The sequence below is a fragment of the Salvelinus alpinus genome, chromosome 1 (genome assembly GCF_045679555.1).
Source record: "Salvelinus alpinus chromosome 1, SLU_Salpinus.1, whole genome shotgun sequence".
NCBI lineage: Eukaryota > Metazoa > Chordata > Actinopteri > Salmoniformes > Salmonidae > Salvelinus > Salvelinus alpinus.
Window position 1 is genome coordinate 110801860 of NC_092086.1, and position 22761 is coordinate 110824620.

General features: G+C 49.0%; 1 protein-coding gene across 1 annotated transcript; it reads right to left on the bottom strand.

Annotated features, from left to right (window-relative positions):
• Positions 1-566: 566 nt before the first annotated feature.
• On the bottom strand, positions 567-22687 carry alpk2 (alpha-kinase 2). The gene is made up of 10 exons (XM_071389041.1): positions 21596-22687; positions 12361-14047; positions 11919-12066; positions 8005-8132; positions 3895-3942; positions 3420-3718; positions 3149-3237; positions 2683-2900; positions 2435-2483; positions 567-2290 (listed from the first exon to the last, which is right to left on the bottom strand). The coding sequence occupies exons 1-10, from the start codon at positions 22685-22687 to the stop codon at positions 2086-2088; spliced, it is 3963 nt and encodes a 1320-aa protein (XP_071245142.1). The 3' UTR covers positions 567-2085.
• Positions 22688-22761: the final 74 nt, after the last annotated feature.

Sequence of the window (22761 nt, forward strand, 5' to 3'; positions counted from 1 at the left end):
TACCTTTCTTTCCTCTGTCACGTCCTTGTAAACTGTTCCTGAGGCTCGCTAGTATTATTGGATTATATTAGGCTAACGTTGTGCAATAATTGGGGGCCACGTAATGTAGCCTGTTTGCATTATTCTAGAACTCAGCCCGCACATAGCAGGTTAAACCTGGAGCCTGGCGCACGGTTCAACATGACTGGACCGTTGATGATTAGTGAGAATTAGGCTGGATTTTATTGTTCAACCCTTATTGTGAACTTGACTATGACAACTTTCAGGATGAATCAAACCACTGTATTTTTTATTCATCAATATATTCTGCGCATAAAGGCTCTCCTAACTGTTTATTTTATTCATACATAGGCTAGTTCCTAACCGCCACATGTGCCTAAATAATCTACAAGATCAAAGTATTTTTAAATCTACCAGTTGGTGCTGAAACAGAAACAAATATGCATAGATGGCTGTCTTTCATTGATTCCTACAGTATATTCTGTATTTAAAGGGATGGTTTAAGATACATGTACTGAAAACCCCATTGAATAAAAGTTCACGAGAAAATCTGTTGTGCCAGCAAGTGGGAGTGTTTTCAGTGGATGAATGACATTTATTCAGAGCGCGCAAGGTAGCCACACCGGCAGAGGCAACTGGTACAAGGTAGCCACACCGGCAGAGGCAACTGAATAAGTTAATTCTGAATACCAAATACTGAGAAGTGTTTAGAAAAAACATACAATTATAAATCGGTATCGGGGCCTTACATGAGTTACATTCACTTGAGTGTGCTGCACCACCGACATCACACGATAATATCTAACTTATCAAACATCAAGCAAGGCTCCAGAGAAGTATTACACTAATGGAAAAGGCAATATCCGATTACATATAACCTAATATCCATATGGTGATATGGATCATTTGTTTTGTATTGAATCGGAGAGACAGTATGAATGAATATATCAGCTGGACGATTACTCAGACATGGCGGACATTGTTTACTGTAGCCTAGCGCTGAGGTAGTCCAAAAAGCCAGCAGATGGCGATATTGAGTCGTTTCATCTCTGAGGCAGACTGCAGGGGTAGCGTAGCTGGAGGCATTCTGTCCGGGCCAAGCACATCAGACAGCTGGCTTGGGATGTCAAGAGGAGGAGATCTCAGGGGGCGAAGTAGTGTACTCTCACTCTGACTGGTCCTTCATTATTCTGTCACTGTATCTGTGCTGCAGGCTACTACCATATCGCTGCTATTTGCAGTACCATACATGTACCATTACCGTACCATCATATATTTTTCAGTTTGATACTGTACATCTTAAATATCTGTTATACATCATTTCAAAGTACATCTATTGGCAACCTCTAGTTACCTTACAACAACAAAAGACAAAATCAAAAAGAAACGCATCAAAAATCAAAAAGAAAATATAAATATAGATTTTCACTCATGTACATCATAGAAAATGCATAAAATTGTAGTCCTATGATTTATATAATTTTCTTGCATTGTCTATGTTCTTACACAATAATTATGTTTTACACATTTTCTTAAAACAAATGTTTAAATGTGTCCACAAAAAGTACAAAAAAATAAAATACACTAAAAGAAAACTAACAAAACACAGAAGAAACAACATAGCCTGTAGCTATGCTACCTCATCAAAGACAGAAACACTACCAGAGATGGTAGAAACGTATTATCTCTGATTATACTACCTCTTCGTTCTAATCATCACAGCTTCATCACAGCGTGAGAAATACATGGGAGAACCTATTCAAGTGAATGAGACAAGCCCTTCATGGTTGACAGCAGCAGATCCTCTCCAGGTAGATTGACTGAAGAGTACTGGCAGACGTCTACAACACATCTTCAGTACATTTATTCATACAGCCGTACTACCTTTGACCCAACAGTCTCTTTCTACACCAGATAGACAACCCCCCCGTGTCCGGGTAGCGCTCTAGTGTATTGTAGATCAGGTTTATTCATTGGGCGATATTCCCCAGTATCAAATCTGTTAGGTCTACTATCAGGTCTCTCTTGTAAAAATAGATTCTTATCTGAATGAGACAATATTAAAATGTAAAGGCCCTCCTCCTATCAGGATTTGCTCTTCAGGGTGGGTCCGATAGTCTTTTTAGTCTTTGTGGCAGGTTGAGTTGGCTTGGGTTTAGGAACCACACTCTTTTTGGGTTTTGGCTGTAAAGACTTGAGTCCAAGGATCTCACAGTACTTGTTGCACAGATGCAAGGCTTTGAACTGATCAATGAATGACGTGGCACAGTTCCCCTTGAACCCCTTGTATCTAGAGAACAAACAACAACAAAAAACGAGACATTGCATGTGGTTTGTGAGGCGTAATGTACAATACACACAGGTGAAAACAGTGTTTGTATCGTTTTGATTTAATCCATCAGGTTTTGTATTGTATTTATTTTTCAGTACTCACCCTTTCTTACACGTGGCTATTCCAACATCTGTCAATCTCATGCCAACTCCTACAATGAAACGAGAGAAATCAATCAATCAATCAGTTATTCAAGTTATTTATAAAGCCCTTTTTGTAGCAGCAGTTGTCACACGTGCTTATACAGTAAATATATTATTTATATTTCTAATCTCCTACTTTCTTTGCACTGCTGTTAAGTACAGTAGCCAGACTGGACCTTGGCTCACTGTGCAGATGCAGTAACCTACCTTGCATGTCAGTGACGAGCAGGTTACCCTCAGTCTTGTGGTAGACCCAGTGCTGGAAGGTACAACACTTCTGTCCTGCCTCTGAGTCATTCCTCTTTAGGTTGATCTCCTTTCCGTCCCGAACAGAGTACTTGACAAACTCCCCCATCAGCTCCTCTTCCAGGGTGGCATACGGGATGTCGTTAGACAGGCGGTGGACCAGGTATATTGGTATAATCCTGAAAGGGGGGGGGGGGGGAGAAACAGGAAGGTTACTGTTTTGCATATTTCACTGGGGAAAAAAGGATTTCATGTTTTTGCTGTAACAGAGATTGGAACACAAGGTGAGCTGGAGTGAGGTTTAGGGGTTAAATTGAGTGGGACACAAGGACGGCAGGAGAAGAGATGGCATCTAGGAATTGACACTGGGATTTGCAGGCCCACACCCCACCAGATGATGATGTGACAGCGATGACATCATACTCACTCTGGAACTTCTCCGAAGGCTTCCTGTGTCTGGGCCACGGCTGTCCAGACCTTGATGTACTCTCTGGCTGTGTTCTGAACATGGCACTCCTGGAATCACACAATACACATATGTACAACAGGGTTCAGGAAGTGACTGAATTGAAATGAAACTGACCTCAACCCTGGGTCAGAGTATTACACAATGTCAAATAGGGAGAGCAACTGTTTTTCTGACCCTAACCGTACCCCTGACCCTGTGTCTGGTGATATCAAGGTAAATAAACCCTCACCTCCACGGCCAGGTTATAGTTTTTCTGAACCAACTCCTCGTTGTTCTGGGTCCCGTAGCTGATAGCGTTGTGTACCTTGAGCACACAGTGGTGGCCCTGGGTGAAGACAGGCACCATACCGGCCTTGAGCCTGGTCCGGAAGGCCCTTCTGTGCATACCCTCTCCAAAGTGTTCCTTCTCTGTCACCAGACTGGCTGGCTGGTTCTTATCAAAGTACTGCTCTGACAGGAAGTCCTCTTTGAACAACAGACAGGAACATTTCACATCCTCCTCTTCGCCTACTAGCTCAGTGGGAGCAGCTGAGGTAGAGAGAGGAATACAGTCATTCAGAAAGAGCCTTTAACATAGCATAACATATTTCGATGCTTCCACAATGAATGACCTTTGAATGACCTCTGAACTTTTATTACCTAACACCTTGTCTCAGATGTATACAGTATATCAAACTGAAATTCAACATTAGATCACTACTCACCTGTGGTGTTTTTCTGGGGATGAGCCAGGATGACAATCTCACTCAGCACTATGAAAGAGACAGACAGAAACAGTGGGGGCTGTTAACTTCCAAATTATGTTTGAATTTTGCTGTTTTTATTGTGAGAGCCCTGTTGAGTAAGATTTCCAATATATTCATTGCACATGGCAAATTAAACCAGAAATTTTAAACTTGGATGTGAGTGTGACGTATTACGTGTCTTACCCTCGTAGGTGATGAGGTAGTCTAACGTGTCTTACCCTCGTAGGTGAGGAGGTAGTGTAACGTGTCTTACCCTCGTAGGTGAAGAGGTAGTCTAACGTGTCTTACCCTCGTAGGTGAGGAGGTAGTGTAACGTGTCTTACCCTCGTAGGTGAGGAGGTAGTGTAACGTGTCTTACCCTCGTAGGTGAGGAGGTAGTGTAACGTGTCTTACCCTCGTAGGTGAGGAGGTAGTGTAACGTGTCTTACCCTCGTAGGTGAGGAGGTAGTGTAACGTGTCTTACCCTCGTAGGTGAGGAGGTAGTGTAACGTGTCTTACCCTCGTAGGTGAGGAGGTAGTGTAACGTGTCTTACCCTCATAGGTGAGGAGGTAGTGTAACGTGTCTTACCCTCGTAGGTGAGGAGGTAGTGTAACGTGTCTTACCCTCGTAGGTGAGGAGGTAGTGTAACGTGTCTTACCCTCATAGGTGAGGAGGTAGTGTAACGTGTCTTACCCTCGTAGGTGAGGAGGTAGTGTAACGTGTCTTACCCTCGTAGGTGAAGAGGTAGTCTAACGTGTCTTACCCTCATAGGTGAGGAGGTAGTGTAACGTGTCTTACCCTCATAGGTGAGGAGGTAGTCTAACATGTCTTACCCTCGTAGGTGAGGAGGTAGTCTAACATGTCTTACCCTCGTAGGTGAGGAGGTAGTCTAACATGTCTTACCCTCATAGGTGAGGAGGTAGTCTAACATGTCTTACCCTCATAGGTGAGGAGGTAGTCTAACATGTCTTACCCTCGTAGGTGAGGAGGTAGTCTAACGTGTCTTACCCTCGTAGGTGAGGAGGTAGTCTAACATGTCTTACCCTCATAGGTGAGGAGGTAGTGTAACGTGTCTTACCCTCGTAGGTGAGGAGGTAGTCTAACGTGTCTTACCCTCGTAGGTGAAGAGGTAGTCTAACGTGTCTTACCCTCATAGGTGAGGAGGTAGTGTAACGTGTCTTACCCTCATAGGTGAGGAGGTAGTCTAACATGTCTTACCCTCGTAGGTGAGGAGGTAGTCTAACATGTCTTACCCTCGTAGGTGAGGAGGTAGTCTAACATGTCTTACCCTCATAGGTGAGGAGGTAGTCTAACATGTCTTACCCTCATAGGTGAGGAGGTAGTCTAACATGTCTTACCCTCGTAGGTGAGGAGGTAGTCTAACGTGTCTTACCCTCGTAGGTGAGGAGGTAGTCTAACATGTCTTACCCTCATAGGTGAGGAGGTAGTGTAACGTGTCTTACCCTCGTAGGTGAGGAGGTAGTCTAACGTGTCTTACCCTCGTAGGTGAGGAGGTAGTCTAACGTGTCTTACCCTCATAGGTGAGGAGGTAGTCTAACGTGTCTTACCCTCGTAGGTGAGGAGGTAGTCTAACATGTCTTACCCTCATAGGTGAGGAGGTAGTGTAACGTGTCTTACCCTCATAGGTGAGGAGGTAGTCTAACATGTCTTACCCTCGTAGGTGAGGAGGTAGTCTAACGTGTCTTACCCTCGTAGGTGAGGAGGTAGTCTAACATGTCTTACCCTCATAGGTGAGGAGGTAGTGTAACGTGTCTTACCCTCGTAGGTGAGGAGGTAGTCTAACGTGTCTTACCCTCGTAGGTGAGGAGGTAGTCTAACGTGTCTTACCCTCATAGGTGAGGAGGTAGTGTAACGTGTCTTACCCTCATAGGTGAGGAGGTAGTCTAACATGTCTTACCCTCGTAGGTGAGGAGGTAGTCTAACATGTCTTACCCTCGTAGGTGAGGAGGTAGTCTAACATGTCTTACCCTCATAGGTGAGGAGGTAGTCTAACATGTCTTACCCTCATAGGTGAGGAGGTAGTCTAACATGTCTTACCATCGTAGGTGAGGAGGTAGTCTAACGTGTCTTACCCTCGTAGGTGAGGAGGTAGTCTAACATGTCTTACCCTCATAGGTGAGGAGGTAGTCTAACATGTCTTACCCTCGTAGGTGAGGAGGTAGTCTAACATGTCTTACCCTCATAGGTGAGGAGGTAGTGTAACGTGTCTTACCCTCGTAGGTGAGGAGGTAGTGTAACGTGTCTTACCCTCGTAGGTGAGGAGGTAGTGTAACGTGTCTTACCCTCGTAGGTGAGGAGGTAGTGTAACGTGTCTTACCCTCATAGGTGAGGAGGTAGTGTAACGTGTCTTACCCTCGTAGGTGAGGAGGTAGTGTAACGTGTCTTACCCTCGTAGGTGAGGAGGTAGTGTAACGTGTCTTACCCTCATAGGTGAGGAGGTAGTGTAACGTGTCTTACCCTCGTAGGTGAGGAGGTAGTGTAACGTGTCTTACCCTCGTAGGTGAAGAGGTAGTCTAACGTGTCTTACCCTCATAGGTGAGGAGGTAGTGTAACGTGTCTTACCCTCATAGGTGAGGAGGTAGTCTAACATGTCTTACCCTCGTAGGTGAGGAGGTAGTCTAACATGTCTTACCCTCGTAGGTGAGGAGGTAGTCTAACATGTCTTACCCTCATAGGTGAGGAGGTAGTCTAACATGTCTTACCCTCATAGGTGAGGAGGTAGTCTAACATGTCTTACCCTCGTAGGTGAGGAGGTAGTCTAACGTGTCTTACCCTCGTAGGTGAGGAGGTAGTCTAACATGTCTTACCCTCATAGGTGAGGAGGTAGTGTAACGTGTCTTACCCTCGTAGGTGAGGAGGTAGTCTAACGTGTCTTACCCTCGTAGGTGAAGAGGTAGTCTAACGTGTCTTACCCTCATAGGTGAGGAGGTAGTGTAACGTGTCTTACCCTCATAGGTGAGGAGGTAGTCTAACATGTCTTACCCTCGTAGGTGAGGAGGTAGTCTAACATGTCTTACCCTCGTAGGTGAGGAGGTAGTCTAACATGTCTTACCCTCATAGGTGAGGAGGTAGTCTAACATGTCTTACCCTCATAGGTGAGGAGGTAGTCTAACATGTCTTACCCTCGTAGGTGAGGAGGTAGTCTAACGTGTCTTACCCTCGTAGGTGAGGAGGTAGTCTAACATGTCTTACCCTCATAGGTGAGGAGGTAGTGTAACGTGTCTTACCCTCGTAGGTGAGGAGGTAGTCTAACGTGTCTTACCCTCGTAGGTGAGGAGGTAGTCTAACGTGTCTTACCCTCATAGGTGAGGAGGTAGTCTAACGTGTCTTACCCTCGTAGGTGAGGAGGTAGTCTAACATGTCTTACCCTCATAGGTGAGGAGGTAGTGTAACGTGTCTTACCCTCATAGGTGAGGAGGTAGTCTAACATGTCTTACCCTCGTAGGTGAGGAGGTAGTCTAACGTGTCTTACCCTCGTAGGTGAGGAGGTAGTCTAACATGTCTTACCCTCATAGGTGAGGAGGTAGTGTAACGTGTCTTACCCTCGTAGGTGAGGAGGTAGTCTAACGTGTCTTACCCTCGTAGGTGAGGAGGTAGTCTAACGTGTCTTACCCTCATAGGTGAGGAGGTAGTGTAACGTGTCTTACCCTCATAGGTGAGGAGGTAGTCTAACATGTCTTACCCTCGTAGGTGAGGAGGTAGTCTAACATGTCTTACCCTCGTAGGTGAGGAGGTAGTCTAACATGTCTTACCCTCATAGGTGAGGAGGTAGTCTAACATGTCTTACCCTCATAGGTGAGGAGGTAGTCTAACATGTCTTACCATCGTAGGTGAGGAGGTAGTCTAACGTGTCTTACCCTCGTAGGTGAGGAGGTAGTCTAACATGTCTTACCCTCATAGGTGAGGAGGTAGTCTAACATGTCTTACCCTCGTAGGTGAGGAGGTAGTCTAACATGTCTTACCCTCATAGGTGAGGAGGTAGTGTAACGTGTCTTACCCTCGTAGGTGAGGAGGTAGTCTAACGTGTCTTACCCTCGTAGGTGAGGAGGTAGTCTAACGTGTCTTACCCTCGTAGGTGAGGAGGTAGTCCAGGATGACAGAGCCATGGGAACAGAGGAGACTACAGCGGTACTTCCCCAGATCTTTATTGGAGGCCTTGGTGATGGTGAGGCACACTCTGCTCTCATCTCCAGCACTACACAGAGCAGAAAGGAGAGAATAAACCTTGAATCATTATTCTGAGTTAACATAATCTATTCATACTTGTTCTCCAGTGTTTCCCAACCAGGGGTACTATGAGACCATAGGCTCACTGGTAAAATGCTTCAGGTGTATTCTGTGCAGAGCAAAACTCAGTTGGTAGTACATTAATCAAAAAAGGTTGGAAACCCCTGCTCTATTAAACTACCCTGAAGAAGGCAGCTTGCTGACAAAACATTGATTCATTAATGAATAATGAAAGTGTTATATTGAGAGTGATAAGAGTCTAACTGGAGGCTATATTCCTTTAATTTCTTGGTCTCTGTTCAAAACATACACCTGACTCAGCATACACCTGACTCAGCATACACCTGACTCAGCATACACCTGACTCAGCATACACCTGACTCAACATACACCTGACTCAGCATACACCTGACTCAACATACACCTGACTCAACATACACCTGACTCAGCATACACCTGACTCAGCATACACCTGACTCAGCATACACCTGACTCAGCATACACCTGACTCAGCATACACCTGACTCAGCATACACCTGACTCAACATACACATGACTCAGCATACACCTGACTCAGCATAAACCTGACTCAACATACACCTGACTCAACATATGTGTTAACTCACTTTCACTCTTTAGACATTTTTCAACAATGTTATTTCTAAAAGTTGTATTACGTAAGTAGAGACAGATAATCTAACACAATAATCGTGACTGGCGGTATTCCAACTAAGTGGAGATTTCTGGAACAATAACAACGATATAGCACCTGATGCACAGTTGAATCATAGCGTTATATAAAAACGGGACCTTCCTCCCACTCATGGCTGAATCATCATCACACATTGATGGGTTAATATCTGCCAAATATATTGCTACAGTAACTTACACTGAGAGAGAGCAACACCAAGTGGTCTTTCAAATAGTGGCGTGTCTCCCAAACCTCTCGTGGAGTACCCTCAGCTGTGATCTATACCATTACAATCAGGTGGAGCTAGTTGCATCAGGTGTAGCTAGTTGGATCAGGTGTAGCTAGTTGCATCAGGTGTAGCTAGTTGGATCAGGTGTAGCTAGTTGCATCAGGTGTAGCTAGTTACATCAGGTGTAGCTAGTTGGATCAGGTGTAGCTAGTTGCATCAGCTGTAGCTAATTGGATCAGGTGTAGCTAGTTGCATCAGGTGTAGCTAGTTGCATCAGGTGTAGCTAATTGGATCAGGTGTAGCTAGTTGGATCAGGTGTAGCTAGTTGAATCAGGTGTAGCTAATTGGATCAGGTGTAGCTAGTTGGATCAGGTGTAGCTAGTTGGATCAGGTGTAGATAGCTGGATCTGGTGTAGCTAGTTACATCAGGTGTAGCTAGTTGGATCAGGTGTAGCTAGTTGCATCAGGTGTAGCTAGTTGCATCAGGTGTAGCTAGTTGGATCAGGTGTAGCTAGTTGCATCAGGTGTAGCTAGTTACATCAGGTGTAGCTAGTTGGATCAGGTGTAGCTAGTTGCATCAGCTGTAGCTAATTGGATCAGGTGTAGCTAGTTGCATCAGGTGTAGCTAGTTGCATCAGGTGTAGCTAATTGGATCAGGTGTAGCTAGTTGGATCAGGTGTAGCTAGTTGGATCAGGTGTAGCTAGTTGCATCAGGTGTAGCTAATTGGATCAGGTGTAGCTAGTTGGATCAGGTGTAGCTAGTTGGATCAGGTGTAGATAGCTGGATCTGGTGTAGCTAGTTACATCAGGTGTAGCTAGTTGGATCAGGTGTAGCTAGTTGCATCAGGTGTAGCTAATTTGATCAGGTGTAGCTAGTTACATCAGGTGTAGCTAGCTGGATCAGGTGTAGCTAGTTGGATCAGGTGTAGCTAGTTGGATCAGGTGTAGCTAATTGTATCAGGTGTAGCTAGTTACATCAGGTGTAGCTAGTTGGATCAGGTGTAGCTAGTAGCTAGTTGGATCAGGTGTACCTAGCTGGATCTGGTGTAGCTAGTTGGATCAGGTGTAGCTAGCTGGATCAGGTGTAGCTAGCTGGATTGGTGTACCTAGCTGGATCTGGTGTAGCTAGTTGGATTGGTGTACCTAGCTGGATCTGGTGTAGCTAGTACAGTGCATTCGGAAAGTATTCAGACCCCTTCCCTTTTCCACATTTTGTTACGTTACAGCCTTATTCTAAAATTGATTAAATGAATGTTCTTATTCATCAATCTACACACAATATCCCATAGTTAGAAACTTTTGCAAATGTATTAAAAATAAAAACAGAAACACCTTATTTACATAAGATTAAAAATTGAGCTTAGGCCCTGTTTCCATTGATCATCCTTGAGATGTTTCTACAACTTGATTGGAGTCAACCTGTGGTAAATTCAATTGATTGGACATGATTTGGAAAGGCACACACCTGTCCATATAAGGTCTCACAGTTGACAGTGCACGTCAGAGCAAAAGCCAAGCCATGAGATTGAAGGAATTGTCCGTAGAGCTCCGAGACAGGATTGTGTCAAGGCACAGATCTGGGGAAGGGTACCAAAAAAGGTCTGCTGCATTGAAGGTCCCCAAGAACACAGTGGCCTCCATCATTCTGAAATGGAAGAAGTTTGGAACCACCAAGATTCTTCCTAGAGCTGGCCGCCCGCATCAAATTGAGTAATTGGGGGAGAAGGGCCTTGGTCAGGGAGGTGACCAAGAACCCGATGGTCACTCTGACAAAACTCCAGAGTTCTTCTGTGGAGATGGGAGAACCTTCCAGAAGGACAACCATCTCTGCAGCACTCCACCAATCAGGCCTTTATGGTAGAGTGACCAAAACGGAAGCCACTCTTCAGTGAAAGGCACATGACAGCCCACTTGGAGTTTGCAAAATGACACCTAAAGGACTCACAGACCATGAGAAAGAAGATTCTCTGGTCTGAAGAAACCAAGATTGAACTCTTTGGCCTGAATGCCAAGCGTCATGTCTGGAGGAAACCTGGCACCATCCCTACGATGAAGTGTGGTGGTGGCAGCATCATGCTGTGGGGATGTTTTTCAGCGGCAGGGACTGGGAGACTAGTCAGGATACAGGGAAAGCTGAACGGAGCAAAGTACAGCGAGATTCTTGATGAAAACCTTCTCCAGAGCGCTCAGGAACTCAGACTGGGGCGAAGGTTCACCTTCCAACAGGACAATGACCCTAAGCACACAGCCAAGACAACGAAGGAGTGGCTTCAGGACAGGTCTCTGAATGTCCTTGATTGGCCCAGCCAGAGCCTGGACTTGAACCCGATCAAACATCTCTGGAGAGACCTGAAAATAGCTGTGTAGTGAGGCTCCCCAGCCAACCTGACAAGCTTGTAGTGTCATACCCAAGAAGACTCAAGGCTGTAATCGCTGCCAAAGGTGCTTCAACAAAGTACTAAGTAAAGGGTCTGAATACTTATGTCTCCCAGAGCTGGGCAAACATTTAGCAAACATTTCTAAAAAATAGGTTTTGCTTAGTCATTATGGGGTATTTTGTGTAGATTGATGAGGGAAAAACAACAACAGTTTAATCCATTTTAGAATAAGTCTGTAACGTAACAAAATGTGGAAAAAGTCAAGAGGTCTGAATACTTTCCGAATTTATTGTAAGTACTGAAATAGATCAAATAAATGGAATGTCTGGGAGTATTCAATAAGATATTTGAGAAACACTGAAATATGGTAACGGGGTAGGGTAACTAGCTCTCCCATAGGAACATTTAAGGGCATGGACAATGTAATATACTGTCAAATCAAATCAGGACTTGTACCTTCTCTTGATCTCAGCCAGCACTGCCCCCTCTCTGGTCCAGGTGACGGTGTAGTCGGTAAAGACAGCCGTGAACTGACACCCTAGACTGAGACTCTGAGGATCGCCACTGACAGGCACTGCCTGGATCCGCTGCACCACTCTGGGCACTGGAAAAAAATATACACACATGTGTCTAAGAATTACACAGAAAATGTATATTATCGTTAATAATAATTTTAGAGTAGTTATCATAACACTAGACATGGGCTCAAATAGATTTATTGTTTTCTTTCAAATAGATAAGTTGCGTAATCGAACCAATGGAATTGTTTCAAGTGCAAATCCTGCCCATGTGGCGCTCCAAGTAGGCTCAATCAAACGCTCTACGTATTTGAAAGAAAACAAATACCATCTGAACCCAGGTCGGTGTAATAGTAGAGTATACTGCAGTGCATTCCCACCTTCTTTTGGTGCATGATGTGTTCTCTGTTTCAGTACATCGCTGTAGGCCTTCCTACGAGTTGTCTCAACAGCAGCCTTGGGTTCGTGTTTACCAAACTTGTCCTCAGACAGACGGCGCCGCTTGATGACATCATCATTGGGCTGCTGGCCAATGGGGATGGTAGACTGGGGCACCTTGGAGGAAGGGTCACTCACTGTGGCACCTTGGCTGATGACAGAAGCGTCAACCAGAGATTTCACACCAGGTTGTTTCTGAGCGCTGTCTGAATGAACACTGTCCTTCTTACAAGGCAGAGCTGCTGTAGTCTTATCTTTGGTTTTCCCAGCCTTGGGTCCAAATTTGGCAACAAAGGTGTCTATTTTCCCATTGGTAGCAGTCTTCTGTTTAGCCCTGTTCTCCACCTCAACCAGGGGCTCTACCCCCTCGCTCTTCACTGTTGCATTCTGGGAGTGTTTCCCAGAGTGTTTCTTCTTCTTCCCGTGGGCGTGGCCTTTGGTGTTAACATTCTCTGTTATGACGATAGTCTCTTTGACAGTCACAGATCCATCGTCGCCATCCTCGCGTGTTGTTAGGGGATCACATTTAATGTAAGATCCGAGCGGTAGGTTCTGTTGTGTTTTGGAGGTTGGTGGGGCCAGATGGTGAACCACAGCTGGCTTCTCTTTCTTGGAGTGTGTTCTGGTTTTATGAGGCATCTTGGAGCCTTTCTTTACGTCTGCTGTAACACAGTGATTGGGTTCTTTATTTCTGTCTGATTGTATTTGTTTCAACAAGGACGTTCTGGAGTCTAGAGGGTTCTCCTGGTCTAGAGTTAAGTATGCAACACGTTCCTTCTCTGAGATCATCAAGTGATCACCGGTCACAATGATATAGTTGGAGAGTTCTTTACCGAGGGAGCTGACCTCATGTGGGACTGTGCTGTTTTTCTTTCTGTCAAGAGACCAAGATGCTGTTGATTCCTCACTTGACGAAGACGATGCTGGAAAGTCCCTGTTCAGATTCCGACCAGAGCAAATGGTCAACTTTCCACCCTTGTCCTCTGATGTTGTATCTCTAGAACCTGTATTCCTCTTTGTGTTCGTCAACAACAGTTTTTCCTCTTTGTTTACCACAGGTGTCTTCTTATCAATCTTCCCTCGGAAACAGGCGGGCAAAACGGGCAGTCGGGGCACATTAGATTGTATAAACCCACAACTCTGACCTTGCTGTTCATTGAGTAGTGAGCTCTTAGGACTGGCTTGGATGGCATCCCCTTCCAAAGCGCTGTTCGTCCGGCAAAAGAGAGATCGGCCCACGCTGAGACTCAGAGGAGCTAAAGGCATAACAGGCATTAAAAATGGTGGATTCCCCCACTGTGGCCTCTTCCCCTCTGTCTCCTGGAGGTCCTTCCTGTCTGTGTTGGGGGACACATGTATGTCTGCCTTAGTACCTCGGGACGGTGTGTCTCTGTGTGCCATCACGTATGTGTTCCTGTCAGAGTCTGTGGTACATTGAGACTTCTTAAATGACTGTTGATGTCTCTTGTCGCCACACAGATGCTCCACCTGATGTGTCTTGTTACTGGACGGGTAACCGGAGACGCTCACCGACCCATAACGTCTCTCTTCATCTTCCCCCTCAATGAACACGCCGCCCAGCTGGGAGACACTATTTTCTGTCACATTCCGCACTGCATCTCTAAGGTGCTACATGGGGAGAAATAAACAATGTTTCAAATGGTTCAATAGTCACCAAAGGTGTAGGCTCGGCCCTAATGTATGTGCTCTCTGTCACCTGGAGCTGCATGACAAATGGTCCAGGAACACAAGGAAAGCACAAAGGACAATACCCAACTTGTATCTGGACAGGGTGAACTCTGATGTTATCTATATGGATGTATGATCTCTGTGGTAACTGTTCACTGAGGATAACTCTGATGCTATCTATATGGATGTATCCAGTCCTTGTTCTCTCTCTTATCCTGTATCCAGTCCATGGAGGAAGGTTATATGATCAATTCTAATTTCCTAGGCTTCTAGAGCTCTGGGCTTCTAGACCTCTAGACCTCTGGGCTTCTAGAGCTCTGGGCTTCTAGACCTCTAGGCTTCTAGACCTCTGGGCTTCTAGACCTCTGGGCTTCTAGACCTCTAGGCTTCTAGACCCCTGGGCTTCTAGACCTCTAGGCTTCTAGATCTCTAGGCTTCTAGAACTCTGGGCTTCTAGACCTCTAGGCTTCTAGACCTCTGGCCCAGTAAGCATTTCTTTGTTCATGTTTTGTCTTGTAAGTTACCCTTAGGATCTATAGTATATGCTTAGCAATGCCTTGTAATGCTTGTTAATATCTTGTAACTTAAGCTACGTGCCTTGTATGTGAATCCATTCATTTTACAAAGTTATTAAATACACCTGTATTTAGAATTCCATTCTCAGATTTTTCTTCAATTCCTATTTCTGTGTTCTTGCACATTGCTATTTATCTTGATGGAGTCAGATAAACATTTTAATAGGCTAATTGCTGCGTCTTATTACGAGTCACATGCAATGTATATATAATATACTGTATATCAAATATTACTGCCCACTACACAGGTTAATATTGAAAGGTTCAATAGGCTAAGATTCAAAAGACATTAAATAGTATAACATGTTCAGATAAGTCGTAAGTTAGTAGCAGGTTAGACAATAAAGAAGGATAAACATTGTTCCCGAAGACACCTATCTAAAACATACTGATTTCTCATGTATTTGTTGTCATAGATTGTCGTAAACATATCTTGCTATATAACAACTTGCATTATGTTGATTAGAGTCAACTGCCTTACATATAACCTACTGTAAATGTGGGAGTGGTCTGGTCTATAGCACTGTTATGGGCTGTGCACTATTAACTGTGCAACTCAAAATGTTTAAGCCAATCAAAGTGTCCCTTTATCCTCCCAGGCGTTTAACCCAGTGAGTGAGCTTTGTTAGACTGCTCTGAAGGTGTGTGTGTGTGTGTGTGTGTGTGTGTGTGTGTGTGTGTGTGTGTGTGTGTGTGTGTGTGTGTGTGTGTGTGTGTTTGTGTGTTGTGTGTGAGAGAGAGTAGGGGGGAAGAGAGTCTTGTTACACTCCTTAGCTGTGCTTCCATCCTGGGGTGCGTGCTATTATCATCAAACACCCACTATAATTAGCGATGCCATTTCTGTTCTGTCTCTCTGAGGTTTTTCTATGCCTCTCATTTCCTTAGACCACTTCACAGGGCCAGACCCAGCTGTCAGTCTCAGAGCTACAGTAGGCTCCCAGAGATAGGCTCCCAGAGCTAGCCGAGAGCTATCCTCCCAGAGCTAGCCCAGAGCTAGGCTCCCAGAGCTAGGCTCCCAGAGCTAGCCCAGAGCTAACCTCCCAGAGCTAGCCCAGAGCTAGGCTCCCAGAGCTAGCCCAGAGCTAACCTCCCAGGGCTAGCCCAGAGCTAACCTCCCAGAGCTAGCCCAGAGCTAACCACCCAGAGCTAGCCCAGAGCTAACCTCCCAGAGCTAGCCCAGAGCTAACCTCCCAGAGCTAGCCCAGAGCTAACCTCCCAGAGCTAGGCTCCCAGAGCTAACCTCCCAGAGCTAGCCCAGAGCTAACCTCCCAGAGCTAGCCCAGAGCTAACCTCCCAGAGCTAGCCCAGAGCTAACCTCCCAGAGCTAGCCCAGAGCTAACCTCCCAGAGCTAGGCTCCCAGAGCTAACCTCCCAGAGCTAGCCCAGAGCTAACCTCCCAGAGCTAGCCCAGAGCTAACCTCCCAGAGCTAACCTCCCAGAGCTAGCCCAGAGCTAACCTCCCAGAGCTATCCTCCCAGAGCTAACCTCCCAGAGCTAGCCCAGAGCTAACCTCCCAGAGCTAGCCCAGAGCTATCCTCCCAGAGCTAGCCCAGAGCTAGGCTCCCAGAGTGAGCCCTGAGCTAACCTCCCAGAGCTAGCCCAGAGCTGGGCTCCCAGAGCTAGCCCAGAGCTAGGCTCCCAGAGCTAGCCCATAGCTAACCTCCCAGGGCTAGCCCAGAGCTAACCTCCCAGAGCTAGCCCAGAGCTAGGCTCCCAGAGCTAGGCTCCCAGAGCTAGCCCAGAGCTAACCTCCCAGAGCTAGGCTCCCAGAGCTAGGCTCCCAGAGCTAACCTCCCAGAGCTAGCCCAGAGCTAACCTCCCAGAGCTAGCCCAGAGCTAACCTCCCAGAGCTAACCTCCCAGAGCTAACCTCCCAGAGCTAGCCCAGAGCTAACCTCCCAGAGCTATCCTCCCAGAGCTAACCTCACAGAGCTAGCCCAGAGCTAACCTCCCAGAGCTAGCCCAGAGCTATCCTCCCAGAGCTAGCCCAGAGCTAACCTCCCAGAGCTATCCTCCCAGAGCTAACCTCCCAGAGCTAGCCCAGAGCTAACCTCCCAGAGTGAGCCCTGAGCTAACCTCCCAGAGCTAGCCCAGAGCTAGGCTCCCAGAGCTAGCCCAGAGCTAACCTCCCAGAGCGAGCCCAGAGCTAACCTCCCAGGGCTAGCCCAGAGCTAACCTCCCAGAGCTAGCCCAGAGCTAGGCTCCCAGAGCTAGGCTCCCAGAGCTAGCCCACAGCTAACCTCCCAGAGCTAGGCTCCCAGAGCTAGGCTCACAGAGCTAGCCCAGAGCTAACCTCCCAGAGCTAGCCCAGAGCTAACCTCCCAGAGCTAGCCCAGAGCTAACCTCCCAGAGCTAGCCCAGAGCTAACCTCCCAGAGCTAGCCCAGAGCTAACCTCCCAGAGCTAGGCTCCCAGAGCTAACCTCCCAGAGCTAGCCCAGAGCTAACCTCCCAGAGCTAACCTCCCAGAGCTAGCCCAGAGCTAACCTCCCAGAGCTAGGCTCCCAGAGCTAACCTCCCAGAGCTAGCCCAGAGCTAACCTCCCAGAGCTAGCCCAGAGCTAACCTCCCAGAGCTAGCCCAGAGCTAACCTCCCAGAACTAACCCATAGCTTGGCTCCCAGAGCTAGCCCAGAGCTAACCTCCCAGAGCTAGCCCAGAGCTATCCTCCCAGAGCTAGCCCAGAGCTAGGCTCCCAGAGTGAGCCCTGAGCTAACCTCCCAGAGCTAGCCCAGAGCTGGGCTCCCAGAGCTAGCCCAGAGCTAGGCTCCCAGAGCTAGCCCAGAGCTGGGCTCCCAGAGCTAGCCCAGAGCTAGGCTCCCAGAGCTAGCCCATAGCTAACCTCCCAGGGCTAGCCCAGAGCTAACCTCCCAGAGCTAGCCCAGAGCTAGGCTCCCAGAGCTAGGCTCCCAGAGCTAGCCCAGAGCTAACCTCCCAGAGCTAGGCTCCCAGAGCTAGGCTCCCAGAGCTAACCTCCCAGAGCTAGCCCAGAGCTAACCTCCCAGAGCTAGCCCAGAGCTAACCTCCCAGAGCTAACCTCCCAGAGCTAACCTCCCAGAGCTAGCCCAGAGCTAACCTCCCAGAGCTATCCTCCCAGAGCTAACCTCACAGAGCTAGCCCAGAGCTAACCTCCCAGAGCTAGCCCAGAGCTATCCTCCCAGAGCTAGCCCAGAGCTAACCTCCCAGAGCTATCCTCCCAGAGCTAACCTCCCAGAGCTAGCCCAGAGCTAACCTCCCAGAGTGAGCCCTGAGCTAACCTCCCAGAGCTAGCCCAGAGCTAGGCTCCCAGAGCTAGCCCAGAGCTAACCTCCCAGAGCGAGCCCAGAGCTAACCTCCCAGGGCTAGCCCAGAGCTAACCTCCCAGAGCTAGCCCAGAGCTAGGCTCCCAGAGCTAGGCTCCCAGAGCTAGCCCACAGCAGCCTCCCAGAGCTAGGCTCCCAGAGCTAGCCCAGAGCTAACCTCCCAGAGCTAGCCCAGAGCTAGGCTCCCAGAGCTAGCCCAGAGCTAACCTCCCAGGGCTAGCCCAGAGCTAACCTCCCAGAGCTAGCCCAGAGCTAACCACCCAGAGCTAGCCCAGAGCTAACCTCCCAGAGCTAGCCCAGAGCTAACCTCCCAGAGCTAGCCCAGAGCTAACCTCCCAGAGCTAGGCTCCCAGAGCTAACCTCCCAGAGCTAGCCCAGAGCTAACCTCCCAGAGCTAGCCCAGAGCTAACCTCCCAGAGCTAGCCCAGAGCTAACCTCCCAGAGCTAGCCCAGAGCTAACCTCCCAGAGCTAGCCCAGAGCTAACCTCCCAGAGCTAGGCTCCCAGAGCTAACCTCCCAGAGCTAGCCCAGAGCTAACCTCCCAGAGCTAGCCCAGAGCTAACCTCCCAGAGCTAACCTCCCAGAGCTAGCCCAGAGCTAACCTCCCAGAGCTATCCTCCCAGAGCTAACCTCCCAGAGCTAGCCCAGAGCTAACCTCCCAGAGCTAGCCCAGAGCTATCCTCCCAGAGCTAGCCCAGAGCTAGGCTCCCAGAGTGAGCCCTGAGCTAACCTCCCAGAGCTAGCCCAGAGCTGGGCTCCCAGAGCTAGCCCAGAGCTAGGCTCCCAGAGCTAGCCCATAGCTAACCTCCCAGGGCTAGCCCAGAGCTAACCTCCCAGAGCTAGCCCAGAGCTAGGCTCCCAGAGCTAGGCTCCCAGAGCTAGCCCAGAGCTCAACCTCCCAGAGCTAGGCTCCCAGAGCTAGGCTCCCAGAGCTAACCTCCCAGAGCTAGCCCAGAGCTAACCTCCCAGAGCTAGCCCAGAGCTAACCTCCCAGAGCTAACCTCCCAGAGCTAACCTCCCAGAGCTAGCCCAGAGCTAACCTCCCAGAGCTATCCTCCCAGAGCTAACCTCACAGAGCTAGCCCAGAGCTAACCTCCCAGAGCTAGCCCAGAGCTATCCTCCCAGAGCTAGCCCAGAGCTAACCTCCCAGAGCTATCCTCCCAGAGCTAACCTCCCAGAGCTAGCCCAGAGCTAACCTCCCAGAGTGAGCCCTGAGCTAACCTCCCAGAGCTAGCCCAGAGCTAGGCTCCCAGAGCTAGCCCAGAGCTAACCTCCCAGAGCGAGCCCAGAGCTAACCTCCCAGGGCTAGCCCAGAGCTAACCTCCCAGAGCTAGCCCAGAGCTAGGCTCCCAGAGCTAGGCTCCCAGAGCTAGCCCAGAGCTAACCTCCCAGAGCTAGGCTCCCAGAGCTAGGCTCCCAGAGCTAGCCCAGAGCTAGGCTCACAGAGCTAGGCTCCCAGAGCTAACCTCCCAGAGCTAGCCCAGAGCTAACCTCCCAGAGCTAGCCCAGAGCTAACCTCCCAGAGCTAGCCCAGAGCTAACCTCCCAGAGCTAGCCCAGAGCTAACCTCCCAGAGCTAGCCCAGAGCTAACCTCCCAGAGCTAGGCTCCCAGAGCTAACCTCCCAGAGCTAGCCCAGAGCTAACCTCCCAGAGCTAACCTCCCAGAGCTAGCCCAGAGCTAACCTCCCAGAGCTAGGCTCCCAGAGCTAACCTCCCAGAGCTAGCCCAGAGCTAACCTCCCAGAGCTAGCCCAGAGCTAACCTCCCAGAGCTAGCCCAGAGCTAACCTCCCAGAACTAACCCATAGCTTGGCTCCCAGAGCTAGCCCAGAGCTATCCTCCCAGAGCTAGCCCAGAGCTAGGCTCCCAGAGTGAGCCCTGAGCTAACCTCCCAGAGCTAGCCCAGAGCTGGGCTCCCAGAGCTAGCCCAGAGCTAGGCTCCCAGAGCTAGCCCATAGCTAACCTCCCAGGGCTAGCCCAGAGCTAACCTCCCAGAGCTAGCCCAGAGCTAGGCTCCCAGAGCTAGGCTCCAAGAGCTAGCCCAGAGCTAACCTCCCAGAGCTAGGCTCCCAGAGCTAGGCTCCCAGAGCTAACCTCCCAGAGCTAGCCCAGAGCTAACCTCCCAGAGCTAGCCCAGAGCTAACCTCCCAGAGCTAACCTCCCAGAGCTAACCTCCCAGAGCTAGCCCAGAGCTAACCTCCCAGAGCTATCCTCCCAGAGCTAACCTCCCAGAGCTAGCCCAGAGCTAACCTCCCAGAGCTAGCCCAGAGCTATCCTCCCAGAGCTAGCCCAGAGCTAACCTCCCAGAGCTATCCTCCCAGAGCTAACCTCCCAGAGCTAGCCCAGAGCTAACCTCCCAGAGTGAGCCCTGAGCTAACCTCCCAGAGCTAGCCCAGAGCTAGGCTCCCAGAGCTAGCCCAGAGCTAGGCTCCCAGAGCTAGCCCAGAGCTAACCTCCCAGGGCTAGCCCAGAGCTAACCTCCCAGAGCTAGCCCAGAGCTAGGCTCCCAGAGCTAGGCTCCCAGAGCTAGCCCAGAGCTAACCTCCCAGAGCTAGGCTCCCAGAGCTAGGCTCCCAGAGCTAGCCCAGAGCTAGGCTCACAGAGCTAGGCTCCCAGAGCTAACCTCCCAGAGCTAGCCCAGAGCTAACCTCCCAGAGCTAGCCCAGAGCTAACCTCCCAGAGCTAGCCCAGAGCTAACCTCCCAGAGCTAGCCCAGAGCTAACCTCCCAGAGCTAGGCTCCCAGAGCTAACCTCCCAGAGCTAGCCCAGAGCTAACCTCCCAGAGCTAACCTCCCAGAGCTAGCCCAGAGCTAACCTCCCAGAGCTAGGCTCCCAGAGCTAACCTCCCAGAGCTAGCCCAGAGCTAACCTCCCAGAGCTAGCCCAGAGCTAACCTCCCAGAGCTAGCCCAGAGCTAACCTCCCAGAACTAACCCAGAGCTTGGCTCCCAGAGCTAGCCCAGAGCTAGGCTCCCACATGAGAAATCAAGGAACAGATACTACATAACAACCCTTCCACATCTGACTCAGTCAGGGTGAATAAACCAACATACTGTAGCGATCAGGGTGGCTTGGCTGTTTCAGACCACCTTCAGTCCTCAGTCGGACTACGTGCCACTGGCTACAGAGTAGTGCTCTGCCCTACAGAATAGTGCTCTGCCCTACATAAGAGTTTTGCTATACTCTGCTCTCTCTCTCTCTCTCTCTCTCTCTCTCTCTCTCTCTCTCTCTCTCTCTCTCTCTCGGTGCTGGGCTGGCTGTGAAGGTATGGAATACTGAACGTTGTGATGATGTTTCAGGTTGCAGTGTAATTGATGTTGTGGACTATTATTAGTACATGATAAAGGTGAGTGTCGCCTCAGGGTTAGTTTCTGACAGACAGAAAGACATAACTCTAGTGAAAGTGTTTGTGTGTGTCAGTACAACGCCGCTGTTGCGTCCTTGGGTTAGTAAGTCTAAAAAACATACTTTCCCCGTCTCGAAAAATAAAATGATTTCACAGAAATATCCACATATTTAGTTAACTACACGACCATGCAGTTGTAAACAAACAAATCCACTGCTGTTAATCAACTACTACAGTATCTAAATCAAATAACATAATAAACTTGAAATCTTACCTGGTTCTGAAATCTGCCAACACTGTCCTCTAGTAAATAACTGTCTCTCTTGTGGCTAATATCAATGTCTGTTTCCATTTCCAACACATCTCTCCCCACAGGAGCAGCACCCGAGGCGGATGAGGAAAAGGATATGGGGGGAGGAGCCAGCACCGCCTCTGTCGTATTGATCACCAGCCCGTAGAGTTTGGTGGTGGGAAAGACCAGTGTGTCAGACGATGAACCCAGGGTTGAGTGGCTATCTGTGGGATAGGCAGAGCAGTCATCCTCAGTGATCACCAGCTCTCCAACAGGCTCCTGATCTCCCTGCCCTGCTGATGATATACACCCGCTGTGGGACTCCTCTGTCTGTGTGTCTTCCCCTTCCCCTTCCCTGTCCTGGAGGCTACCCACTTCCAGTAGCTCTTCTGGCCCAGCGTGGATGGGGCTCTCTGTGCTGGCTCGCGGCTCCACTGCCTGGTGTTGGATGGCCATGGGTGTCTGTGGATATGCTTGTGCCTGTCCCTGTTTCTGTGTGAGTGCAGCTGTTCCTGTAAAGTCTTCGGGTCGCGGTCCTCCTCCAGGAACTATGACAGCCCAGTCGGAGAACGTGCTATACCAGCTGTCAGTGGACACAGACCTATCAAAAGGTGGCACAGACAACCACTGGTCCGAATCACAGCCTCCCTGACCAATAGCAGCGTCCGTTCCCAGTAGGAAACCCGACTCCTTTGTGTTGCCCGGACATTCTGTGACACCGCTGCCTCTGATAGGATAAAGGCCCCACTCGTCCCCACCCAAAATAGCCCCTTCTTTCCCCTCCCCATCCTCAGCTGCCAGGGTCTGATACTGGCAGGCGTCCAGCCACAACTCATTAGGACTGTCATTGTTTTCCTCTGAGGACTTTAAACTAGCTCCCTCTGTCCCATCATGTGTCACACTAGTGATGCTATCACATAAGACCCAATAAGCATCAACAGGTGGTGGTGTAGCATCATGATAGCCTGGTGCTAGTCCCTCTGACTGGGCCATGTCCTCTTTCTCTGTCCTAACATGGTGGTGGTGGTGGTGGTGGTGTAAGAGTCCTGTCACCGGATCCTGGGTGACTAGCATTAAGACATGTGTGTCACAGTGACAGTCAGTCACATTGCCCTCCACTGTGTCACTTTTTTGGGTAATCTGTCGCA

What these genes read in the sequence shown, in the direction of transcription:
- alpk2 (XM_071389041.1), bottom strand. Translation starts at nt 22,687, where the DNA reads ATGCTAGTCACCCAGGATCCGGTGACAGGACTCTTACACCACCACCAC. An exon ending in ACATCATGCACCAAAAGAAG is followed by an intron (nt 12,067 to 12,360) that starts GTGGGAATGCAC and finishes ATTTTTTTCCAG; the next exon opens with TGCCCAGAGTGGTGCAGCGG. An exon ending in CTGGCTGAGATCAAGAGAAG is followed by an intron (nt 8,133 to 11,918) that starts GTACAAGTCCTG and finishes TGCTCTGTGTAG; the next exon opens with TGCTGGAGATGAGAGCAGAG.